The 20,088-nt window shown below is 40.3% G+C and overlaps 1 protein-coding gene across 3 annotated transcripts in view; it reads left to right on the top strand.

Annotated features, from left to right (window-relative positions):
* Btbd7 (BTB domain containing 7) overlaps positions 1–20,088 on the top strand; it is a 70,879-nt gene that overhangs the window by 7,243 nt on the left and 43,548 nt on the right. For 2 of the 3 annotated variants that reach the window (XM_090344745.1, XM_090344742.1), the window contains exons 2-4: positions 2,762–2,863; positions 4,515–4,702; positions 6,195–7,274. In XM_090344745.1, coding sequence (XP_090200871.1) covers positions 4,621–4,702; positions 6,195–7,274 — 1,162 coding nt within the window. In that variant the 5' untranslated portion in view covers positions 2,762–2,863; positions 4,515–4,620. The remainder of the gene's footprint in view (positions 1–2,761; positions 2,864–4,514; positions 4,703–6,194; positions 7,275–20,088) is intronic. The other variant, XM_090344743.1, reaches the window with a different exon arrangement.

Genomic DNA, 20,088 nt, shown 5'->3' with positions numbered 1-20,088 from the left:
ATCATACCCCCCCCCACAACTGTGCCTTGCACATAGGGGCACTGTGGTAGATACTATTTTTTTTCCAGCACAAACAAATCATCTATACTAATGGAGATGGGCATGCTAATTACCCTGATTTGACCATTACATGACAAATATACATATTAAATTATCACATACTTCCCTATGAATATATAATTATTATATTACGGGTCAGTAGCGTGGCCTAGTGGTAGAGGGCTTGCCTAGCATGCATGAAGCCCTGGGTTCAATTCCTCAGTACCACATACATAGAAAAGGCCAGAAGTGGTGCTGTAGCTCAAGTGGTAGAGCACTAGCCTTGAGGAAAGCCGAAGGACAGAACCCAGACCCTGAGTTCAGTCTCCAGGACTGGCCAAAAAAACAAAAAAACAAAAACAAAAACAGAAAATAGAAAAAATGGAAGCCAGGCACGATGGCTCACACCTATAATACTAGCTACTCAGGAGGCTGAGATCTGAGGATTGCAGTTCAAAGCCAGCCCCATAATAGGTAGAATTACAAGCATGAACCACCACCTCCCAGCTAACATTTTTCTTTAAGTTGATTCTAGGAGAAGTTATTAGAAACCCAAATTTTAAGCCAAGTATAGTGACCCACATGCCTATAGTTGCAGCCACTTGGAGACTAAGGAAGGAAGATTTTCAGTTTGAAGTAAACTTGGCAACATAGCAAGATTTTTGTCTCCCACCACTCCATTGCCCAAAATAGAAAATTTCAGACACATAATTTAGAATAATTTTTTATTAAAGAATTTATTAACATTGATTTTTACAAAGTATTTCAAATGTCATGCTTAACAAACAAGTATTCAAGAAGGGAATCTCTATATATAACCACTGGCACATAGATTTTAGTACATAATTAAAATTAAGCTGAGGGTTTTTGATTTTTTATTTTATTTTATTTTATTTATTTATTTATTGCCGGTCCTGGGGCTTGAGCTCAGGGCCCTTGGGCTTTCTCAAGGCTAGTGCTCTACCACTTCAGCCACAGCACCACTTCTGGCTTTTATCTCTATGTATGTGGTACCGAAGAATTGAACCCCCTGGGTCTTTGTGCATGCTAGGCAAGCACTCTACCACTAGGCCAAACTCCAGGCCCCTAGAAGAATTTTTTCAAGTTACTTCTAGCTCAGTACTTTCAAAAAAAAATCCAATGCAAGTCGTAGTTTTTATTTTCTCTTTTAATTTTTTGATTGCCTGTAAATTTGACATTACAACTTGATTTTCAGATATGCTTGTTATTGAAATAATGTCACAATGTACTAATATTTATAAATTGACATTAAGGTTTTAAAGTTGGCCTGAACCTGGCCTCTTAGGAAGCTGAGATCTGAGGATTACAGTTCAAAGCCAGCCCAGGCAGGAAAACCTTGAGACTCTTATCTCCAGTTAATCTTTAGAAAACTGGAAATGGTGCTATAGCTCAAAGTGGTAGAATGTTAGCCTTGAGCAAAAGAGCTCAGGGACAGTATCCAGGCCCCAAGTTCAAGCCCTACAACCAACAAAAAAAAATTAAAATGGAACAAAATGCTGGCCCCCAAATCAGAACTTTCATTTAAATTTTGACTGCTGCTTATATTTTTATGGTTATTATAATAGGGTCTCATGTTACCCAGGCTTTTAAACTTCTTGGCTTACCTGATCCTCCTAGCTCAGTAGTAGCTGGGTCTACAAATACACAACACTGTACTAGACTCTAGTTTTATCATCTTGAGCAAGTGGCTTAATTTATCTGAAACTAATTTCTTTTTTTTTTTTTTTGCCAGTCCTGGGCTTGAGCTCAGGGCCTGAGCACTGTCCTTGGACTTTCTCAAGGCTAGAGCTCTACCACTTGAGCCTCAGCACCACTTCTGGCTTTTTTTCTATGTATGTGGTACCGAGGAATAGAACCCGGGTCTTCATGCATGCTAGGCAAGCACTTTAACCACTAGGCCAAACTCCCGGCCCCCTGAAACTAATTTCTTATCTGTTAAATATGTAGCCGGTACCGTAGCTAATGCTTGTAATCTAGCTATTTAGGAGGCTGAGAACTGAGAATCTGGGTTCAAAGCCAGCCCAGGCAGTGAGCCCAGCCTGTGAGACTATCTTCAATTAACCACCTAAATACTGGAAGTGGTACTGTGGCTCAAGTGCTGGTACATTTGCCTTGAGCACAAAGAGGCCCAGGGATAATGCGCAGGCCCTGAGTTCAAGCTTGAGGACTGGCAAGTTAAAAAGTAATAATAATAAATATGTAGAGAAATGTCTTAATTGGGTATTAGACCTTGTGTGGATTTTTTTTTTCAATTCCTTTTTATTTTTTCCTTTATCCCACCTTACTAGCCTGGATGCTTAAAGAACACACCACCACTTCTGACACTCATTCTCCTATTCTGCCTGTTTTTGCTATTGCTCCTGTAACTGTGTTCCAGAAAGTTCAATTGGAACATGCTGCTTCTCTACCTTAAAAACCAATAAATCAAGTCAAAACACAAGAATTTGTAGATTGTCCCAACTTTAGATTTCCCATCATTCCTGTAATACCAGACTCTTACTTACTTGCACTGCTTCTGTTTCTGATGTGTTTATAGCCCAGTGCTTGGAATTTTCTTAGCTGCCTGTCTTGTATCTGCTTTCCTGACCAGAAATCTTTTGTTTATGCATGTAGCAGAGAGTGATTCATCACAACTCCAAAGGTAGATTTTACTAGTATAAGCCAATCAGCTCATAGCATTTCCTGTAAATTGTTATTCCAGGCAGATTGAATGAAGGAGACACATTGTTTCTGGGTGCAAATGATTCTTGAACATGAGGCCAGCCCCTATTGCTACAGCTCAGCTGTCTTGTGACCACATGGGGTGAGGCATTTTATTTGTTCTTACAGAGTAGTAAGTACTGAAGCTAGAAGCATATCTAAATTTTTTCTGGTACAGCAGAGGAGTGGGATGAATTCTCCACTTGGGAATAAACCTTATTTAAAAACCACTTACAAGCTCTGCATGGTGGTTCATGCCTGTCTGTAATCCTAGCTACTAAGGAGGCTGATATCTGAGGATCAAGGTTCAAAGCCAGCTGGGCACAAAAGGACATGAGACTCTTATCTCCAGTTAATCTCTAGAAAACTGGAAGTAGGGCTGTGACTCTAGGGTAGGATGGTAGCCTGGAGCTCTTCTGAAGAGCTCAGAGACAGTGCCCAGGCCGAGTTCAAGCCCCATAACCCACCAAAAAAAAGAAAAAAAAGAACCATTACATGCAGTCTTTTTTCATCACTACCCTTCCTAGTTAGATTTTTACCCCTCCCTCCCTCCCTCCCTTCCTTCCTTCCTTCCTTTGTGGCAGAAGAAAAACAATTTATATTCAACTGAATTTAACAGAAAACCATTCTTGGGCCTAACATGTGGGCTCAAGTCTTGAGAAAGCCTAATCACAGTTCTCAGGCCCTGAGTACAAGCTCCAGGATGGCAAAAAAAAAAAAAAAAAAAAAAAAAACCCACAAGACTTGAGCCACAGCACCACTTCCAGCTTTTCTGTGTATGTGACAGCGAGGAATTGAACCCAGGTCTTTGTGCATGTCAGGCAAGCACTCTACCACTAGGTCAAACTCCTGGCCCCTGTTTTGGAAATTTTTGAGGAAGATAGTTGAGTTTTGTCCCGCTATATATCTCATTGAATTTCTAACTCTTGAAACTTACAATAGAATAAGTAAAGTTATCTCTGTGTCAACTTTTCCTTGTCTCCCCCCCCCCTTTTTTTTTTTTTTGCTAGTCCTAGGCTTGAGCTCAGGGCCTGAGCACTGTCCTTGGACTTTCTTAAGGCTAGAGCTCTACCACTTGAGCCTCAGTACCACTTCCAGCTTTTTTTCTATGTATGTGGTACTGAGGAATAGAACCTGGGTCTTTGTGCACGCTAGGCAAGCACTCTTTATAATAGTAGCAACTTCTTAAGTATTTGTAAGTTACTTAGAATATTAACTTTTTTATTATTGGCAGTTGTCTCTAGGTTTTTGTTGCTGCTGTTTGCCAGTCTTGGGGCTTGAACTCAGGGCCTGGAGCACTGTCCTTGGGTTGTCTCAAGGCTAGAGCTCTACCACTTGAGCCACAGCACCACTTCCAGCTTTTTCTGTGTATGTGGTGCCGAGGAATTGAACCCAGGTCTTCATGCATGCTAGACAAGCACTCTACTACTAGGCCAAACTCCTGGCCCCTCTAGGTATTTTTTTAAAATTATAATTGTAACCTTTCATTTTAGTCCAAATACTTTATCTGAGTTTTGAAATTAGTATGATACTTTTTTATATAACTTGGAAAAGTATATAATTTTATGGCTCAAAGTTACAGATGACAGAGATTCCTGTTTCAAACTTAAACATTTTAAAAATATTTGCTGAAACTTTACATGTGAATTTGACAGCATACCAACAGAAGCAATTCTTTAGTAACATGCTTTTAAATGATGATTATTTAAATACATATGAAAAAATAAACACCATTATTTTTGTTTTATATCAAGAAATGGATGAAAAGATGCAGCTGGATCCAGGGTTGAAGGTTCATAAAGGCCTCTGGGATTATATTCTGAAGAACCAGCAGATGGACTGCCTGAGTGACTGAAGAAAATGGGTGCTAATGCATCTAACTATCCTCATTCATGTTCCCCAAGGGTAGGGGGAAATCCACAGGCCCAACAGACTTTTATAGGTAACTTTCAGTTTTTCTCATATACTTTCTAATGTAACTATAAATGCAATTGTGTTTTTAGTGGTCCTGGTAAATAAACAAATTAACCTGTGGAAATGCTATAAAAATTTTGTGGCATATGATTCCTCCCTCCATCAGTTAAAAATATGGCTCTTGCCAGGATCGGTGGCTCACACCTGTAATCCTAGCTACTCAGGAGGCTGAGATCTGAGGATTGAGGTTCAAAGCCAGCCCTGGCACTAAAGAACGTGAGACTCTTACCTCCAATTAACTTCTAGAAAACTGGAAGTGTCACTGTGGCTCAAGGGGTGGGGTGGTAGGCTTGCACTGAAAAGCTCAGGAATCAACACCCAGGCCCAGAGTTCAAGCCCCACAATTGATCCCCCCCCCAAAAAAAAAGATATGATTCTTATGAGTTTTATCTTAAACTAAGACTTGCACAAGGATCTTTAATTTCATTGTATTAATCATACCTGACAATTAACTAGGCAAACTAGGATTCTTCATTCAACTATACTGATCTGTTTATTTTGCTACTCCAAGTATAGCCTTGGATCACTTAAGGAGAAAAATACACTTCACAATTATATATAAGTAATAGTCTATAAATTGTTTCTTTCTAAAAACCTATAACTTAAGATGTGGTATTTATTTCTTGATTACCAGAGAATAAAATAAACTTTTTAAAATTCAAACTAATTTATTCATTTTGTCTTTTTCTTTTCTTCTTTTCCTTTTTCCTGTTTAATTATGGATTTTTGAAGTAGTGTCTCACCTTAAGTTCTTCATTTTCCTGCTTTACTCAGAATTACGGAAGTTATTTCCTTTTATGAAAATGAAAGTCAAGCCAGGCGCCAGTGTCTTTACACCTGTAAACCTAGCTAGCTCAATACGTTGAGATATAAGGATCATGGTTGAAAACTAGCCCAGGCAGGAAAGTGTGTAAGATTCTTTTTTTTCTTTTTGGTTGATTGTGGGGCTTGAACTCTGGGTCTGAGTGCTGTCCCTGAGGTCTTCAGCTCAAGGCTAGCTTTCTACCACTTGAGCCACAGCTCCACTTGCGGTTTTTCTGGTGGTTAATTGGAGATAAGAATCTCTCAGACTTTCCTGCCCAGGCAGGCTTTGAATCACAGTGCTCAGATCTCAGCCTCTGTTGTAGCTAGGATTACAGTCGTGAGCCCCCAGTCCCAGGATTGTAAGATTCTTATCTCTAATTAAACACAGATAAATCTGGAAGTGGTGCTGTGACTCAAGTGGTAGCACTAGCCTTGAGCAAAAGGAGCTCAGGGACAATACCCAGGCCCAGAGTTCAAGTCTCAGGACCAGCCAAACAAAACAAAACAAAACAAAACAACAACAAACACACATACACCCAAGTCAGTTTTGAGTGGTCCATGAATTTGTTTGCAAAATAAATTTAACATGAAGAATGTTAATATTGGAAACAAGTGTTAAAAAGGAAAAACAAATTATTATTTATTTTTCTTCATAGGTACATCATCCTATTCCCAGCAAGGCTATGGCTGTGAATCAAAATTGTATAGCCTCGACCATGGCCATGAGAAGCCACAAGACAAAAAAAAGAGAACCTCTGGCCTTGCCACCCTCAAAAAGAAGTTTATTAAGCGTCGAAAATCTAACAGGTCTGCAGATCATGCCAAGCAGATGCGAGAACTCCTCTCAGGATGGGATGTTAGAGATGTCAATGCATTAGTAGAAGAATATGAGGGAACTTCCGCCTTAAAGGAGCTTTCTCTACAAGCCAGTTTGGCTAGACCAGAAGCGCGGACACTGCAGAAAGATATGGCTGATCTTTATGAATACAAGTATTGTACTGATGTAGACTTAATATTTCAAGAAACTTGTTTTCCTGTTCATCGAGCCATTTTGGCAGCAAGGTGTCCATTTTTTAAAACACTGCTTTCTTCCTCACCTGAGTACGGGGCAGAGATAATAATGGACATCAATACAGCAGGTATTGATATGCCTATGTTTTCTGCTTTGCTACACTACCTTTATACTGGAGAATTTGGAATGGAGGACTCAAGGTTTCAAAATGTCGATATCCTTGTTCAGCTTAGTGAAGAATTTGGAACACCAAATTCCCTTGATGTAGATATGCGGGGACTCTTTGATTACATGTGTTATTATGATGTTGTCCTTAGTTTTTCTTCAGACTCTGAACTGGTTGAAGCTTTTGGTGGAAATCAGAACTGTTTAGATGAAGAGCTGAAAGCCCACAAGGCTGTTATTTCTGCACGGTCTCCATTTTTTCGAAATTTATTACAAAGGAGGATTCGGACTGGTGAAGAAATTACGGATAGAACTTTGAGGACTCCCACAAGAATTATATTAGATGAATCCATTATACCAAAAAAATATGCGAAAGTAATATTACACTGTATGTATACAGATGTGGTGGACCTTTCCGTTTTGCACTGTAGTCCCTCCGTGGGGAGTCTCAGTGAAGTTCAGGCTCTCGTCGCAGGGAAGCCAAACATGACCAGGGCAGAAGAAGCCATGGAACTTTACCACATAGCACTGTTTTTGGAATTTAATATGCTTGCACAAGGTATGAAATTCTAACTTTATTTCTGTAATTATATGTTTGTCTCCCAAATTGAAAATATAACCAGTTCAGTCTTATTTTAGTACCTGTTATGAGCAAGGTCAGGTTTTTCTTTCTTTTTGGGGGGGGGGATGGGTGGGAAGTGGGGCAGTCCCAAGGCTTGAACTCAGGGCTTAAGCACTGTCCTTGAGCTTTTTCAAGGCTAATGCCCTACCACTTGAGCCACAGCACCACTTCTGGATTTTTCTACGGATGTGGTACCTAGGAATTGAACCCTGGTCTTCATGTATGCTAGACAAATGCTCTAACAAGGCCCAAGGTCAGCTTTTTTTGCGGGGGGGGGGGGCTTGAACTTGGCCTGGGCACTGTCCCTGAGCTCTTCAGCTCAAGGCTATCACCCTACCCTTGAGCCAAGCCCTACTTCCTGTTTTCTAGAGGTTAACTGGAGATTGAGTCTCAGGTCCTTTTGTGACCAGGCTGGCTTTGAACCTTGATCCTCAGATCTTAGCTTCCTGAGTAGCCAAGATTACAAGTGAGAGCCTCCTGACCTGGCTTCCAAGGTCAGGTTTATGAGCCTATAATTAGGACGTCTGAAATAGCATAAGGGTCAGGGATAATGGGGCCTTCCATTTCACACTAAAATTAAACATTCAGTACTAGGGACTAAGATTTATTGATATGAGCCTTGAGGCTTCTTCTTAACTAAGATGATAAATGTGGGACTATCTAATTACTCATTTGTATTCTATATGCACGCATACTTAAATTATCAGTTTTCCTGATTTTGAGGTAAGAATCTCATATTTACATTCAATACCTTATTGATTCTTAAATTTGCAATTAGAATAAATTCATTATAAAAGTGAAGATAGCTGTGTCTGAATATAAAATTTATTGGATTAGAAAATTGGACAAGGCCTCCGATTTACATTTCTAAATGTTCTCTGTCTTTTTTCTTTTTGTCAGTCATGGGACTTGAACTCTTGGCCTAGGTGCTGTCCCTGAGCTCTTCAGCTCAAGCCTAGTGCTGTACCACATGAGTCACAGCGCCACACAGTGCCACTGCTGGTTTTCTGGTGGTTAGTTGGAGAAAAAAGTCTCCAGACTTTTGTCCCTGGGCTGGCTTTGAACCATCTGATCCTCAGATTTCAGCCTCCTGAGTAGCTAGGATTACAGGCCTGAACTACTGGCGCCCTGGCCATAAGACCTTTTTTATCCTAGCTAATATAGGCAGATTGCATCTTGATAGGATGCAAGATCATCTCAAAAATAACAGAAAAAATTAGGACTGGAGGTGGGAATCAGTGATAGGTGACTGCTTTGCAAGAACCGACTAAATTCAAACCCTTATACTGCCAAAAAATCCAAAGAAAAAACTCCAACTTTTTTTGGAACCAGTAGAATTCATAAGTAGAATATTAAAAAAGTAAAAATAAGGCTAAAGATATAGCTCAGTGGTAGAGTATCTAGCATACACAAGGCTTTGTGTTCAATTCCCAGCAATGCAGAGTAAATAAATAATGTTTAATTAAAAAAAAGGGGCTGGGAGCATAGCCTTGTGGTAGAGTGCCTAGCATGCACTAAGACCAGGGTTCAATTCCTTGGTACCACATACATAGAAAAACCTGGAAATGGTGTTGTGGCTCAAGTGGTAGAGCTCTAGCCTTGAGAAAGCCCAAGGACAGTAGTCAGGCCCTGAGTTCAAGACCCAGGACTGTCAAAAAAAAAAAAAAGGACTGGGCACCAGTAACTCATTTTTATAATGCTAGCTATTTAGGAGACTAAGATCTGGGAATTGTGGTTCAATGCCAGCCTAGATAGGAAAGTCTGTGAGACTCTCATCTTCAATAAACCATAAAAAAGAATAAAAAATCAGAAGTGGAGCTATAGCTATGCTTCAAGAGGTAGAGTACTATCCTTGAACAAAAAAGTTCAGGAATATGGCCCAGGACAAGGTTAAGCCCCAATATCAGCACCAGATTTGGGGGGGCGGGGGGTAAAAGCTAGAGTGCTTTAGAAATAAGATAGCAACAGGGCACCAGTGGTTCATCTCTAATTCTAAGTATTCAAAAGGCTAAGAACTTAGGATCGAGGTTCAAAGTCATTCCAGGCAGACAAATCTATAAATCTCTTATCTCTAAGAAGTGTGGCTCAAGTGGTAGAAAGCTGTCCTTGAACAAAAAAAGTGAAAAAAAAAAGCCAGGTGAGTTCATGAGGCCTTTCATTCTATCCCCAATACCAGTACAAGGGGAAAAAAAGAAATAGTATGGTAGAAACTTTTAAATGTAATAGGACTATAGAATTAAAAAGTAAAGTTGAAGAGTTCTTGAAAATAACAGAAATAACAGGAGATAAATAAAACTGGATAATATCATAAGGAATTATATTGGAAATGTGGACTAAATTAAATGTGGGCTGCTGTCTCAAGGTTAGAGCTCTATTACTTGAGCCACAGCACCACTTTCACTTTTTTTCTATGTATGTGGTACCAAGGAATTGAACCCCGGTCTTAGTGCATGCTAGGCAAGCACTCTGCCACTAGGCCAAACTCCCAGCCCCCTGGAAGAGATTTTATGGATTTTTTTTTCCCGGTCCTAGGGGCTGGATGCCATACCTGAACCTCTTTGTGTTCAAGGCTAGCACTGTATACCTGAAAACTTTTACTAAATGTGTAGGAAAATAGAAGCCTGGTTTAAGTGGCTCATGTTTATAATCCTAGCTACTTAGAAGGCTGAGACCTGAGGATGAGGTTTGAGGCCAGCCAGCCCAGGCAGTCAAATCAGAAAGACTCCTTGCTCTAGTTATCTACCAAAAAGCCGGGAGTGGAAGTGTGGCTCAAGTGGCAGAGAATCATCTTTGTGCAAAAAATCTAGGGGACATCACCCAGCCCCTGAGTTCCAGCCCCCAGTATTGGCACAAAAGGGAGAGATGGAACCAGGGGCAGTGGCCCATGCCTGTAATCCTAGCTACTCAGGAGGCTGGAATCTGAGGATCAAGGTTCAAAGCCAGCCAGGGCACAAAAGGACCTGAGACTCTTATCTCCAATTAACCTCTAGAACATGGGGAAGTGGGGCTTGTCTCAAGGGTAGGGCGGTAGCCTTGAGCTAAAGAGCTCAGGGACAGCACCCTATGTTCAAGCCCTATGACCCACAAAATGAAAGGGAGGGGAACCAAGGTGATGGACAGGGGACTATCTAGCACACAGCTTGGCTCAGCTAAAGTCATAATGTGAGCATTAAGTGTTGATAAAAAATTTTAAATATAGAAATCCAGAAGGAACTAAAAAATTGAGAATAATAGGACCAGGGGTATGGCCTAGTGATAGAGTGCTTGCCTAGCATGCATGAAGCCCTGAGTTTGATTCCTTGAAACCACATACATACAAAAAGCCAGAAGTGGTGCTGTGTCTCAAGAGGTAGAGTGCTAACCTTGAGAAAGCCCAAGCACATTGCCCAGGCCCTGAGCTCAAGCTCCAGGACTGGCAGGAAAAAAAAAAATTGAGAGTAATTTTCCTTGGGGAGCATGACAATTATTAGACAGGTTTTGTTTTTAGGGTAAGCATTTTACTACTAGTAGCTTTTAAAAAAACATTATACTTGGATTGTAAAATTATCAAATCAAACTTTTTTTGTTTTAAATCAGCATCTGACCTTTTTTTTGATCAAGACTAGTACTTTACCACTTGAACCACTGCTCTGTTTGTGATTTTTTTAGTGGTTAATTATAGATAAGAATCTAATGGACTTTTCTGCTCTTGCTGTCTTCAAACTGTAATACTCAGATCTCAGCCTCCTGAGTAGCTAGGATTACTTATCAGTTTTTAGTGCTGGGCAGCTAAAAGACTAAATGACCAGTACAGAAATGCTTCCTTATTCTGGACAGATTGGAGGCTTCCAGCTAAATACTACTTAAGAATAGGAGTGGTTTGTTTCAGAATCACTTGAAGCAAAGTGAAAGTGCTTTGTAAACTAAAATTGTTAATAATCAGCATAGATAACTTCCTCAGGTCTTTAGGACTGTGACCTTCTCTGGTTTCTCTGGATCTAATGGGCTCTGAATTCTTAATCTTTTAATTTAATTTTTATTTTAGGAGAATTTTCACTGTCTTGCACCCTGATTTGGCTTTTTCACAGAGTTACACTCCATTTCTGCTGGTTCATTGAAGATAGGAATTTCTTATATTTGTCTGCCCAGACTGGCTAGAAATCTCAAATCTCAGATCTTGGGCTCCTGAGTAGTTAGGGTTATGGGCATGAGCCATTGGCACCTAGCTGGCCTGAATAGAAGTCAGAGCCCATCTCCCATCTTTCTTTTAAGAAAGTCTTAAAAGACTTGTTTCCTTATCTCTGTGGTTCAGCCTTAAGCATGTAACATAGGCCTTTTGAATTATAAACTCCTGGCACAGAAAGTCAGTGACTGTTGAGCATTCCTTCTGGGAACAGGGTGTGGCAGCAACATCTCGTGTGGGGAAGGTTATCTCCACAGCCAATGATGACATTTACTCTCAAGGTACAAAATAAGAGCTGAAATGGCAATTCAGTGTCCTCACTGGGTTCTCACATGGTAGAACCTTCACTTAGCAGTCCTCCTGCTTTAAATGATACAGAATAACAGTGCCCTTTTAGATAGACCCTTTTTCTTTAAGCTAACTGGAGTAGCTGGAAGGAAGGGAGCTTAGCTGATTGTAGTACCTATATTCAAAAGACAAGTGGAAGTGGGCACTGGTGGCTCATGCTTGGAATCCTAGTTACTCAGGATGCTGGAGATCAAAGGATCACTGTTTGAAGTTGTTCATGACAGAAAAAACCTTGAGACTCCTTGTTTCCAATTAAGTACTAAGAAGGAGCACAGCTGGTTCCTTGGTGTGGTAGAGCACTAGCTTTGAGCAAAAAATATCCTAGGACCTACGCAAAATAAAAATAAAACACACGGACAGGTGTAACCAGATGCTACACAGTTCAAAACCATGGAGATTCTAGTTCCAAAATAACCAGCAAAAAGCAGGACTAGATTTTCTTTTTTTGTCAGTCCTAGGGCTTGAACTCAGTGCCTGGTCACTGTCCTGGGAGCGTTCTCGAGGCCAGTACTCTACCACTTGAGCCACAGTACCATTTCCAGCTTTTTCCGTGTATGTATACCAAGGAATTGAACCCTAGGCTTCATTGTATGCTAGGCAAACATTCTATCAGTAGGTCACATTCACAGCCCCAGGACTAGAAATTTTAAGCAAAAAGGCAATGCTGATGGTATTGCAATCCCAGAACTCAGTCTCTACTACAGAGCTATAACAAAAGCAGTTTGGTACTGGCACAAAAAGTCTAACAGATCAATGGAACAGACTAGATGACCCAGAAATGAAATCATATACTTAATTATCTGATATTGGACAAGGGAACCAAAATGAATGGGGGGGGGTAGCCTCTTCAATTGTTGGTGTTGGACCCCTTCATGTCACTGTATAGCCATATCAACTGAAAGTGGATTGAAGAACCCAACACCAAACTTGAAACTTTGAAACTATTGCAAGATGAAGTAGGAGAAACATTACAACATATAGGCTAAGGCAGGAATTTTTTTGTAGAGTCCCAGGGACACAGCAAATAGGAGAGAGACTTGATAAATGGGATTACCTCAGAATAAAAACTTTGTGCTTAGCAAAGGACAAAGTTTCTAAACTACAAAGAGAGCCAACAAACCAGGCACCAGAGGCTCACAGTTGTATTCACAGCTAAAGAGGTTGAGATCTGAGAATCACAGTTCTAAGAAGCCTGGCAGAAAAGTCTCTGAGATGTGTATATGTGTGTGTTTGAGTGAGTTGTGGGACTTGAACTCTTGGCCTGGGCACTATCCCTGGGCTCTTCAGCTCAAGACTACCACCCTACCCCTTCAGCTAAGTGCCACTTATGATTTTCTGGTGGTTAATTGGAGATGAGTCTCACAGACTTTAGTCCCCTGGCTGGCTTTGAACCTCAGTCCTCAGATCTCAGCCTCCTGAGTAGCTGGATTATAGGCATGAGCCACTACCCCTGGCTTATGAGTCTTCTCTCCAGTTAACCACTCAAAAACTGGAGTGGTGCTGTGGCTCAAGAGGCTCAGGGACAGTACTCCAACAGACTGGGAGAAAATCTTTTTCAGCAATACATCTTACAGAAGGCTAATATAAAAAATTAACCTCCCTAGAATTTTCCTGTGTACTCAGCCATACCACTCTTTGGTATCTATCCAGAACATTACAAATCAGGATAACCTGATAAAGATACTTGCACATCCATTTTCATTGCTGTACTGTTCACAATAGCCAAGTTATAGAAATGGTCTAGATGCCCTACAATAGATAAGTAGTTAAAAAAATATATATATATATTAATTTTACCCATCAATTAGAATAAGATCATGTCATTTGCAGGAAAATGAATGCATCTACAATAAATCATGTTAGTGCCAGTCATTGATAGCTCAGATCTGTAATCCTAGCTACTCAGGAAACTGAGATCTGAGGGTCATGGCTCAACAGACAGTGTCATGAGACGCTTGACTCAAAAACCAGGAGTGGGGCCAGGAGTTTGGCCTAGTGGTAGAGTGCTTACCTAACATGCACAAAGACCCAGGTTTAATTCCTCAGTACCAGATACATAGAAAATCCAGAACTGGTACTGTGGCTCAAGTGGTAGAGCACTAGCTTTGGGGAAAGCCATGGTATGCCATGGGAAAGCATTGTCATAGTAGAACAAGGCAATCAATGATTTGGTCACAGTTGTATTTTCTCAGAAAATCAATTTAGGTGAAGAAAATATTAGAACAAATAAAAGCAAGTACATTTGTAATAGTGATTAAAAGCTATTAAATATTAAGAAGGAATTAATACACAGGATGGTTCAGTATTAGACGCAGAAGACTAAAGAGTTGTTGTAAATGGAACAGGATATAATTTAAAATTAAAATAATTTAAAACTTTTGAACCTAAGTAGCTAGAAAGATGGATGTTAATAAAAAGAAGTAGCACAGCTGGGTGGCTCACGCCTGTAATCCTAGCTAACCAGGAGGCTGAGATCTGAGGATCAAAGTTCAAAGCCATCCTGACCACAGCAATCTGTGATATTATCTCCAGTTAACCACCAGAAAACCCAAGGTGGCTCTGTGGCTCAAGGAGTAGTCTTGAGCTGAAGAGCTCACGGCAGCAACCAGGCCCAGAGTTCAAGTGCCATGACCAACAGAAAAAAAAAAAAATGATACCATTTGACAGACTATGAATGGTACATAATATTTTAGAAATCCTTGCTGTGACTACAAAGTGCCAGAAATATATTTACATTTAAAAAGTCATACAACAGAGATGGGGGTGACTCAAGTGGCTAAGCACCATTGAGTTAAATCTACTATATTTACTATTCTGATCTGTTGATAAGTCTTTAGCTTACATTATTCTCTAAGAAGTACATCCAGACTCATCTGCTAAAAAGGAAGCAAGCAGAACGAACTGCCAGAGTTCAACAGCAGGACAATGCAGAGGATACTGTGGCTCAAGTAATAGTGAGCAAAAGGAGCTGAGGAACAGCACTCAACCAGAATTCAAGCCCTAGGACCAGCGAAAAAAAAAAGTCCTGTACTCTTTTTCTTACTCCCCAGTATCATACTGGTATCATAAAGTATCTTTTTATAAATGTCTCCAAAGTATTGAATCTTAGAGTATATTTATAGAACTGCTAAAACATTCAGTGACTGTAACTGGCCTGAACTGCATGGCTTTATACATTTTTAAATGTACTTCAGTGAAAAGAAATAAGCCTTACTTTAATATTCATATGTATCCATGGAGGGGAAAACTTTGAGGTGTTAAAGCATTTTTACATGCTTATTAAACTCATGTAAATATTTTACATCTCATAGTATTTGTCTAAAAGTACCAGAGTGGGAAACTGGTAGCTCAAGGCTGCAATCCTAGTTACTCAGAAGGCTGAGGATTGTTGTTCAAAATTATCCTTGGGCCAAGCAAGATGGCTCGTGCCTGTAATCCTAGCTACTCAGGAGCCTGAGATCTGAGGATCACAGATTAAAGCCAGTCCGGGCACTAAAGTTCATGGGACTCTTATCTCCAATTAACCACCATAAAACCGGAATTGGTGACACCAGGAAATGGAAAGATATCCCATGTTCATGGGTAGGGAGAACCAATATAGTGAAAATGACCATACAGCCAAAATTAATATACAAATTCAATGCAATCCCTATCAAAATCCCAAAGGCATTCTTTACTGAAATAGAAGATATAATCCAAAGGTTCATATGGAACAAGAAAAGACCTAGAATAGCCAAAACAATTCTAGGCAAAAAAAGCAATGCAGGTGGTATAACGATACCAGACTTCAAACTCTACTATGGAGCCATAGTAACAAAAACAGCATGGTATTGACACAAAAATAGACCAGAAGGGAGTTTGGCCTAGTGGTAGAGTGCTTGCCTAGCATGCATGAACACCAGGTTCGATTCCTCGGTACCACATGCATAGAAAAAAGCTGAAAGTGGTGCTGAGGCTCCAGTGGTAGAGCTCTAGCCTTGAGAAAGTCCAAGTACAGTGCTCAGGCCCTGAGCTCAAGCCCAGGACTGGCAAAAAAAAAAAAAAAGCTCAAAGTCATCCTGGATTATATAGGGAGACCTTGTCTCAGTTCTGGGCTGGGCTGAGAGTTTGGCCTAGTGGTAGAGTGCTTGCCTAGCATGCACGAAGACCCAGGTTCAATTCCTCCGTACCACATACAGAGAAAAAAAAAAAATAGACCAGGAGATCAATGGAACAGAATAAAAGATCCAGAAATAAAACCACATACCTATAGTAAACTTGTATTTGACAAAGGGACCAAAGATACACAGTGGAACAAACACAGCCTATTCAATTACTGGTGCTGGCAAAACTGGGCAGCCACATGAAGAAAACTAAAAATTGACCCTAGCTTTTCGCTATGCACAAGCATTAACTCAAAATGGATCAAAGACCTCAATGTCACACTGGAAACCTTGAAAATGCTACACAATAGAGTTGGAGAGACACTGGAACTCATAGGCACAGGCAAAGACTCCTGTACAGAATCCCAGGATCACAACAGATTGAAGAGAGACTTGATAAATGGGACTACCTAAAAATAAAAAGTTTTTGCACAGATAAAAGCATAGCTACTAAAGTAGAAAAACAGCCAAACAACTGGGAAAAGATATTTACCAATAATACATCAGACAAATGCTTAATATCCAGTATCTACAGGGAACTCAAGAAACTAATTCCCCCCCAAACCCAACAAACCAATCACTAAATGGGCGAGGATAAGAGAAACTTATCAAAAGAAGTTAAAATGGCAGAAAAGCGTGCAAGAAAATGCTCATCATCCATGGTCATGAAGGAACTGCAAATAAAAACAACCCTAACATACCACCTTACCCCAATAAGAATGGCCAAGATTTTGAACTTAATGATAGATGCTGGCAGGGTTGTGGAGAAAAAGGAACCTTACTGCACTGCTGGTGGGATTGTAAGAAAGTTCAGCCACTCTGGAAAGCAGTGTGGAGTTTTCTTAAAGAACTGAAGGTAGCCGGGAGTTTGGCCTAGTGATAGAGTGCTTGCCGAGCATGCACGAAGACCCGGATTCGATTCCTTGGTACCACATACATAGAAAAAAGCTGGAGGACTGGGAGTTTGGCCTAGTGGTAGAGTGCTTGCCTAGCATGCACGAAGACCCGGGTTCGATTCCTCGGTACCACATACATAGAAAAAAGCCGGAAGTGGTGCTGAGGCTCAAGTGATAGAGCTCTAACCTTGAGAAAGTCCAAGGACAGGGCTCATGCTCAAGCCCAGGACTGGCAAAAAAAAAAAAGAAAGAAAGAAAAAGCTGGAAGTGGTGCTGAGGCTCAAGTGATAGAGCTCTAGCCTTGAGAAAATCCAAAGACAATGCTCAGGCCCTGAGCTCAAGCCCAGGACTGTTTAAAAAAAACAAAACAAAACTGAAAATAGACCTTCCCTACCATCCTGCCATACCACTCCTGGGCATCCATCCTGAATATAATAACCCAGGATATGATAAGCACATATGCTCAGCTGTGTTCATCTCTGCACTATTCACAATAGCCAGGCGATAGAAACAAATCCAGATGCCCTACTGCAGATGAATGGATACAAAAAATGTATATATATATATATATATACAATGGAATTCTACAGAGCCAACAGGCAAGATAAAATAATAGCATTCGCAGAGAAGTGGATGAATCTAGAGCGAATCATGTTGAGTAAGACAAGTCAAGACCAAAGGAACAAAAGGCGCATGATATCCTTAATAAGTGGCTATTAGATCCAAACAGTACAAGAGTGAGGACTCAATATTTGCATACCCAATGCTGTGGACATGGTATTGGAAATATAAATACAACTACACAGACATAAAAATTTATGACTCTATAGACATGTTTTATTACATAGATTAATATGTACTTATGACATACAAACACTCAGCCTAATTTTGATTATGTTCTAAAATCTAAGTGCCAGTGATTGTATATATAGATTCCCTTCTTGAATACTTGTTTATTAAATACATCATTTGAAATATGATGTAAAAATACATGTTAATAAATTCTTTAATTAAAAAAAATGGAATTTGCACTGTGGCTCAAGGAGTAGGATGGTAGCCTTGAGCTGAAAAGGAAGGGACAATGCCCAGGCCCAGAGTTCAACTCCCACAACTGACAAAAACAAAACTTGCCTGGGCAGAAAAGTATGCTAAGGCTTTTTTTTTTTTTTGGTCATTGGGCTTGAACTAGGCCTGGGCATTGTCCCTGAGCTCCTCAGCTCAAGGCTACTGCTCTACCCTTGAGCCAACCCTTGTTTTCTATCAGTTAATTGGAAATAAGAGTCTCAGATCTTTTTGTGCCTGAGCTAGCTTTGAACCTTGATCCTCAGATCTCAGCCTCCTGAGTAGCTAGGATTACAGGCATGAGCCACCTCTCCCAGCTGTTAAGACTCATCTTTAATTAACAAGCAAAAAATGGGAAGTGGGGATCTGACTCAAATTGTAGAATGCCAGCCTTGAGCAAATAAGCCAAGCAAGATCATGAAGCACTTGAGTTCAAGTTCCAGTTACCAACCTACACAAAAATCATAAATAAACAACAACCACAAAAAGTAATGGGGCCAGGAGTGTGGCATAGTGGTAGAGTGCTTGCCTAGAATGCATGAAGATCTGGGTTCCATTCCTCAGTACCACAGAAAAAGCCAGAAGTGATGCTGTGGCTCAGGTGTTAGAGCGCTAACCTTGAGATTGCCCAGGGACAGTGCCTAGGACTGGCAAAAGGATAGAAAAAGAGGGAGGGAGGGAGGAAGGAAGGAAGGAAGTTTTCTGGGGAAAAAAAAACAAAAACAAAACTTAATTCATGTTTCTACCTCAAAATTTGTAGGATATTTCCCCTTTTTGTTGTTGTTGCAGTGGAAATAAGGGTATTAATTTACTCTGTTGCTAGTGGGATAATAGTTTAAAGGTATGAGCAAGACATTTACTTTGATATCCAAGGTAAATTGGAGTTTCTGTTTTTAGAAAAAGAGGTGTAAGCTGGTGGCTCACGCCTGTAATCCTACTCAGGAGCTAAGATCTGAGGATAGAGGCTCAAAGCAAGCCAGGGCAGGAAGTCCATGAGACTCTTATCTCCACCAGAAAACTAGAAGTGGCACTGTGACTCAAGTGGTAGAACACCAGCCTTGAGCTTAAGAATTCAGGGACAACACTCAGGCCCAGAGTTCAAGCCCCGCTGCCAACTAAAAAGAAGAAAGGAGGCCCTGAGCTCAAGCCCAGGACTGGCAAAAAAAAAAAAAAAAAAAAAAAGAAGAAAGGAAAAGGTATATACCTGTGTGTTTCTCACATACTGAGTACTAAGATTCTTTTTTTTTTTTTTTTTGCTAGTCCTGAGCCTTGAACTAAGAGGATGAGCACTGACCTTGGACTTTCTCAAGGCTAGCACTCCACCACTTGAGCCACAGCACCACTTCCGGCTTTTCTATGTATGTGGTACTGAGGAATCAAACCTGGGTCTTTCAGCATGCTAGGCAAGCACTCTACCATTAGGCCAAACTCCCGGCCCCCGAGATTCTTTTTATTAACATTTTGATAAATCTGTGACAACATTTAAGTTGTCACTCTTCCTATTTGTTTATAGATCTTTGTCTTTTAGCTTTTTGACTTATTAATTGTAGATAAGAGTCTCAAGGACTTTTCCTGCTAAAGCTGGCTTCAAGTGCATTCCTCAGATCTTAGCCTCTGAAGTAGCCATTATTCTGTTCTTAGACCACTTACATGTAAATAAACATTAAAAATACCAAGTTCAAGAACTTTAGTTTATTGAGCAGGGTACCAGTTATCCCATGCTTACAATCCTAGCCATTCAAGAGTTTTGAGATCCACAGATCTCAGTTAAAGTAAGCCCCTGCAGACAAATCTAAGGGACACTTGTTCCCAATTAACCAAAACAGGCTGGAAGTAGAGATGCCTTACTCTAGTGTAGAGGTTTAGCCTTGAGTGAAGAACATGAAGTTCTGAGCAAGGGTACTAAAACTTGATCCTGTATATGTGATTTACGGCTTGAAAATAAATCTAAAATCTTTCATCTCTTATCTGTACTTTAACTTCAACTTTTACTAAGTTACTAAAGGTTTTTCTTAGAAGCTTTTATCTTCTTTTCCATCTTTGTCTCCCCCACCCCCCTCAGCTTGACAAAAGTTAAATAGTAGAGGCAGTCCATGTGCATTTTCTCACATGTAGAATAAATCCCAGAGTTTTTTACCTTC

The sequence above is a fragment of the Megascapheus bottae genome, chromosome 14 (assembly GCF_031878675.1).
Source record: "Megascapheus bottae isolate mThoBot1 chromosome 14, mThoBot2.hap1, whole genome shotgun sequence".
Lineage (NCBI taxonomy): Eukaryota > Metazoa > Chordata > Mammalia > Rodentia > Geomyidae > Megascapheus > Megascapheus bottae.
Note: the sequence above shows the minus strand (reverse complement) of the source record. Positions and strands in the feature narration are given on the sequence as shown.